The sequence below is a fragment of the Convolutriloba macropyga genome, chromosome 11 (assembly GCF_964194025.1).
Source record: "Convolutriloba macropyga chromosome 11, txConMacr16.3, whole genome shotgun sequence".
In the NCBI taxonomy this organism is placed as follows: domain Eukaryota; kingdom Metazoa; phylum Xenacoelomorpha; order Acoela; family Convolutidae; genus Convolutriloba; species Convolutriloba macropyga.
The window spans coordinates 16418942-16425509 of NC_134478.1; the positions used below are offsets into that span (position 1 = coordinate 16418942).

A 6568-nucleotide genomic window follows, 5' to 3' on the forward strand; every position below is an offset into this window, starting at 1 on the left:
GCTTTGAGAGACCACGTTTACAAAAACTGCTATCTTATTCAACAGATTTGAGAAAAACAGTAACGAGAACATACTAGACTATATCACTAGAGCTGAGGACATGCAGTTAAACTTTTCCGAAATCGGAGAGTCAATAAGTGAAAAAACGTTTGTCCCGATACTTTTGAAGGGACTTTTTCGTTAAATTGAAAGTTTTCAGAATCCGTTTTCTTTACCAATGATCGAGCTTGTTTTAATTGCCACAAGAGGGGGCATATTGCAAAACTTTGTGGTGCACAACCATCGGAACCTATCAACGAAAAATCTAATCCAAAAAGATGAACCTATCAACGAAAAATCTAATCAAAAATAATATATTTTAAGTGCTAAAACTTAGGACATATTGCCAAAAACTGTTTCACTAACAAGAAATTTGATTCCCAGTCAATAAAAAAAGAACGAAAAAATTCGAAAGTCAAACTTAAGTTTCCGAAGAACAAGAAGAGGAACGTTTTAGCTTTTTCTCGAGTAAGAATTGAGTAGAGCATCAAGATTTTATCATTGACTCTGGAGCAACAAACTACATGATTAAAGACAAGAGTAATTTGGCTAACCAGGATGACAATATTCAGGCATAATTCACAATGCCAACAAAACGCACTCTTCAATATTAGGAAGAGTGTAGATTGAGTTTTCGCTAAAAATAGCAATGAGGAACTGAAGAAAATTGTTCAAAAGATACTTCATTCGTACTTGATAACTCAAGAAGCTAAGTTTCCGTTTCAAAATTTAGAAAGGCTGGTGTTGATGTTTCTTTTGGTGAAAAACATAAACCTGTTTTTAATAAAGTCTCGTTTCCTTTTGAAGTTGAAAATAGATTTTTGTGTGGAAAACTTTTCCTTGTTCCAGTGAAAATTGCTTTAATATTTACAGTTTTCAAATGTGGAATGCAAAGATGGGACATAACAATTTTTTTGATTGGAAACATGTGCCAGAATTTGTTGAGGGTATAAAAATAGGTGATTCAGAAACTGATTGTTGCGAAGTTCGTGAGTTGAATTGAATAAGTCGAAAAAACAGCCTGTTCTCAAGGATTGCATGACAAGAACGAACGAAATTTTGGAAATTGTGCAAACGGATGTCATAGGATTTGAAGTTTCAGTCGCATCTCAAAAGTTTACTTTATAAAACAAGAGACGAGGTCTTGGATAAGTTTTGTACTGATGTTGGAAAACCAGGGATTTGAGTTTCTGATGGAAGTGGAGAATAAAATTTATATGAATTTAAGCTACGTATTTAAGCTACGTATTGTACAAACTAGGGAATTCGTTCTGAAAACTCTGCTCCATAAACTTCCCATGAAAAAGGAAAAATTGAAAGAATTTGGGAAACTTCCGTAGCTATGGCTCGCTGTTTCTTGGCTAACGCTTGCTTGGACAAAAAATACCGGACAAATTCTTTGAAGATGACTTTTTACGTCAAAAAGATAAAAAGATGCATTTGCAATTAGCTCTTGTTGAGAAAACACCTTTTAAAAAGATGTACAATGAAAAACTTAATTTCTCTTGTCAAAATTTTTGATTGTGTGGCATTTACGCATATTAAAAAACCATTTCTCAAAAAACTAGATCAAACCTCAAAAAGGTAAAATTTCTCGAGAATTCTGATAACAAAAAATTGAACTCAAAATTCGAAAGTCAAGAAATGTAAGATTTAATGAAAATGAAACTTCAAACATAAGAGAACACCATAATTAGTCGAAGACGTTGATAACAATTCAAATGGAGTTTCATTTTTAAGTTAACTTGCTATCGATTCTTTGCTACCAAAAAAAGTTGGTGAGGCTTTGCGAAATCCAAATTGGTTCAAAGCAATGAAAAACGAAAACGGTTCTTTGGTTGAAAACAATGTTTGGTCCTTAGTGAATTGATGAAAAGCAAGTAGGAAGTAAACGGCATTTTGCTTTGAAATTTGTTCCTCATGGTAAAACATGTCGCTATAAAGCTCGTTTTGTTGCAAAAAGTTTCAGTCAACTTTCGGAAAATATTTTTTTAGACTTACTCACCTGCAACTAGACCTTCAACCATTAGAATTTTGATGTGTCTGGCTATTTCTAACCATTATCAATTAAACAAATGGACATAAAAACTGCTTAACTGATGGGTCCAACAGAACATGTAGTCATTGAACAACCTGAAGGATTTGAAATTTGGATAAAAACGGAAAACCCTTTGTTCGTGAACTGAAAAAGAGTTTGTATAGTTTGAAACAATCTGGAAGAAACTGGTTTTTAACTTTGAAGGCTTTTTTGATTACACTAAGTTTTGTTAACTTATTTCATGGTGAATGTTTGTTTATACCAAAAACTAGGACAAAAAAATAATTGGTCTTTTTTGTTTGTGTGAAGATGATTTAATAGTTTGTGGCCTTTCTTAAAGTTTTTGTGATTAGTTTCATACTAAAGTTTCCAAGAAACTTAAAACTAGTGATTATTGAGATTTGACGTAAGTCTTAGGAATGAAAATTGAGACGAATTCCTCGGAAATAAAAATTAGCCAAGAGAAATACATTGAAAAGATTTTAGAAAACTTTTAAAAAGAACGACTGTCAGCCAATTCATACACCAGAGGAAAATTGCACACATTCAAAAAAAGGCCCTCAGGAGGGGAGTGAGGAGCAAGTTAAAATGAGAAAAACTAATTGACGAAGATTGATAGGTTGTCTTAACTATCTAGCTTTGTCGAGTAGATCCGATATTCGTTTTGCTGCTAATGCTCTAAGTTCGTTTGTTAAAAATCCCGGGGAAGTTCATTGTAAAGCCGCCAAGCGTGTTCTTATATACTTCAGAGGAACAATGAATAAGACTTTAATCTGCGTAAGACTCAAATTCTGGATTTGCAGAATTTTTCTGATGCGGATTGGTCAGGGAACGTGAATAACAGGAGTACTTCAGGTTTTTGCTTTGAGTTAAGTGAGTTGCCTGGAGTAATAAGTTGGGATTGTAAGGTCCAAAAGACTGTATCAGCATCAACTGATGAAGCGGAGTTAAACTCTGTTGTGGAAGCGAGTAACGAAGCCATCCATCTAAGTGGAACTCTACAGGACTTAGAAATTTTCTGTAAATTACCTCTGAAAAATTTTATTGGATAATCAGGCTTGTATTGCCCTAAGTAAGCATTTTACGCATTATGGAAAAAGTAAAAACTTTGCTATAAAACCCGGAACTAGAACTGACTCATTTGGCAACAGAAAACATGTCTGCAGATATTCTGACCAAATCGCTTGGAATAAGAAAACACTCATCAATTTCGTACATATCTCCATGGTTAAACCTAGCTCGAGTGGAGGAGTTTCAGAATGGCCTTAAAAACTAAAACAGAGAGCACATTCGCTAACTGTGAGCTACTTTTGCACATCCAGATCAAGCTTTGGCAGGTAATTAAAACATATATTTGCCACCCATAATTAAACATTAGTAAATTGTACTTCCAAACTGCTGGGTACTTCTGCTTGCCCCTCTAACCTCGTCAATATAGCAAAGATTAAACTTGCATACTTTGGAATTGTGTAAATTATATTTATGTTGATTGATGAAACAGCATGAAAGTTCTTTTAAAAATGAGAAAAGTCCTTCGAGAAAAAAAGTGAGCTAAAATTTTGTTAGAACGGCTCACAGCTTCAAGCTTTGGTTCCGAGCAAGAAAAAGTGTTGGGCCTAACAAATTGTCATTTAACTTAAGTGTTAATTTTTGAAAACTATCAATTGTGGCTAATTTACACTATTTATATAAGCTGATTAACTACATATATTTGCCACCCATAATCAAACATTAGTAAATTAAACTTCCAAACCCCTGGGTATTTCTGTTTGCCCCTATAAACTCGTCAATATAGCAAAGATTTAACTTGTATACTTTGGAATTCTGTAAAGTATATTTATGTTTATTGATGAAACAGCATCAAAGTTCTTTTAAAAATGAGAAAAGTCCTTCGAGAAAATGGAGTGAGTTAAAATTTTATTAGAACAGCTCGCACCATCAAGCTTTGGCTCCTAGCAAGAAAGAGTGTTGGGCCTAACAAATTGTCATTCATCTTAAGTGTTAATTTTTGAAAACTAACAATTGTAGCTAATTTTAAACAGTGCCATTATTGAAAATTGTTTCCCGACTCCTCAAAAGTTCAAATGTATTTCGATTACTTGCTAAAGGCTGCAAAGAATGGCAAAATTATTTCTCCTATCTTTGATTAACCTCGCAGTTTTGTCATTCGGAAAGTTCCAAAGGCTAACTTTCCGCCTTTTTTAAATTTCCTTTTAAAAACAACTAATTGGTCATAAATTTGCTTATATCAAAAATTTTTGTTAAGAAAAATTGAAAGCAGGGCAAGCAAAGAAAAAACTAAAAACTCATTAAGCTAAAAACTAGCGCAATATGCAATAAAACAGAACTGTGTTTGCAAAAAACTTCCACATTTTATACCGCCAGACGGTTTACAGGTCAATTCTTTTCAAGCATCTTAAAAACTGACTGCCAGAGATTCAAAAGATTTTCATTTAGAAGGCATTTCAAAATACTCCTAGGTATAAATCCTAAACCAAATCACAGCTCAAGTCAATCAGAGCTCGCCAAATATATTTGAAAGTTTTAAATTTTTCTCATGGAAGTACTTAGAAAGATACTAAACATTAGCAGTTTTCGATTGTTTCTGCATAAATAAAAGATCTAATAAGCAAGCTGTTCAAAAACCGAGTACTGTCGTTTCCCACGTTAAAGAAGCAAGATGGAAAATTTTGCTAAAAACAATTTGTTTCGATTATTTCTCAGACCAGAAAACCATTTTCTGGTACTCTCTGCGTATTGTCACAGTTGGAACAGATGATATCAGATGTCCATAAATTTAATGTCAAAATTCAGGCAAATTAATATCTAGTTCATCTAAAATATCTAGTTCATCATTAAAAACAGTAGATTAAAATCTATTGTTTTTAATGATGAACTAGAAATTCTAGATGAACTAGACGTTAATTTGCCTAAATTTTGCCATTAAATCTACGGACATCTGATTTAGTTAATAGTTAATCTTGCCGAAAATAGTTAATCTTGCCGAAAATAGTTAATCTTGCCGAAAATAGTTAATCTTGCGCTTTCGAAAGAGTAACGTCAATTGGCCTAAGGCTACGGCTCAAAATTATGTTTGAGGCTCATTATTTTTGTTCTTTTTCTTGTTCCCTTAATATATCGATTATCTTCGAGTATCACCCCAATCGAAAAAAATGTTTTAGAAAGAAGAGTAATACTCAAATTTAAATTTATTTCGATTAGTGAGATGTATCTACAACAGGAATATCATTGCAATGAGGTGTCCCGCAACAACAAGAAATTGCAAAAATTGTTCATGAACGAAATTGTTTCACTATCCAACGTCAAACGCTTCGATTCGTCTTCAGTTGTCGGTAGAGCTATAGAAGGCACATTAGCCGTGGAGTTGGAACATTTGAATCTAAACACCGGATAGAAATCTCGTCTGAATTCTGTAAGGTCTTGTTGAGACACTTCAATTTGTTGTACTGCATCCGCGTGTGTTCCTACTACCACTATTTCCGGAGGCATATCTGCCATTGAGTAATTTTGAAACTTGTCCTTCATTGTTTGAATTGTATTCGGAAGCATGTCAAAGCTGTTTTTGTTTGTGAGCGAAAAGGCGATTATTAACGCCTCGCAGCCATCTAAAGCTAATTTTACAACACTGGGATAGTTTTTCTCTGCCGATAAACCGTACTCGAGGAACATGAGCTGGAAGTAGACTACTTCACCACTGCTTTTGATTTTCACCGGCCAGTATCTTAGATGACCCACCAGACCAGCCGTTTCCAAATCACGCTTCGGAGGTGCATTGCCACACAACTTAGCTATCAGTGATGTTTTCCCAACTTTTCCTATTGGACTGCATACTAAGACTTTATGTTTCTGTACCTTGGGTGTACTTTTTCCGGAGCCAATTTGCGGCAATAGAGCTGATGGTTGTTCTAACAAACCACACGATGCATTTGAATTAGAATGGAAGCATTTTGATGCGTTGATGTGTCTTTTCCCCTCAGTTGAGGTACTCCATTCAAAATCGACTAATATTGATGGTTCCATCATTGTGCTGCTAGGATTTATAACTTCATACCATTTTGGGGAATCTGAAATGGTGAAAAACTGCGAAAAAAAGACAAAATTGCAACTTACTTTGTACCTTCAACTCCGCTAATGCAATGTGTAAGAAACGCATTTACTACGTTATTCAGCCAATTAAAAAACATCATAGCTTTGAATGCTTTGAAAAGAGTTAGATATTAAAATCAAGTTATAACTACGTACATAAATTTCATATAAACAACTATACTGAATTCATAGTTTTCCTCGGGGCATCACTAAAGATAATGCATCTCCATATTCTCCCCATGCTACTCTTTTCTGCTGAAAAATTACCACCCAGGAGATAAACGCCACAATTGACAACAGTCCGCCGATACTTGATTTAATTACATAGCTCTTGATAACACGTTGTTCAGGGTATTCTGGTTTGAAAAGCTCCCTAAAAAACCA

At 34.3% G+C, this 6568-nt stretch overlaps 1 protein-coding gene across 1 annotated transcript; it reads right to left on the bottom strand.

The window, feature by feature from the left end:
• Positions 1–5268: 5268 nt before the first annotated feature.
• On the bottom strand, positions 5269–6183 carry LOC142350042 (ciliogenesis and planar polarity effector 2-like). The gene has a single exon (XM_075401953.1). The coding sequence runs from the start codon at positions 6119–6121 to the stop codon at positions 5324–5326; it is 798 nt and encodes a 265-aa protein (XP_075258068.1). The 5' UTR covers positions 6122–6183; the 3' UTR covers positions 5269–5323.
• Positions 6184–6568: the final 385 nt, after the last annotated feature.

Coding starts and splice junctions, on each gene's coding strand:
- LOC142350042 (XM_075401953.1), bottom strand. CDS start 6,121: ATGATGGAACCATCAATATTAGTCGATTTTGAATGGAGTACCTCAACT.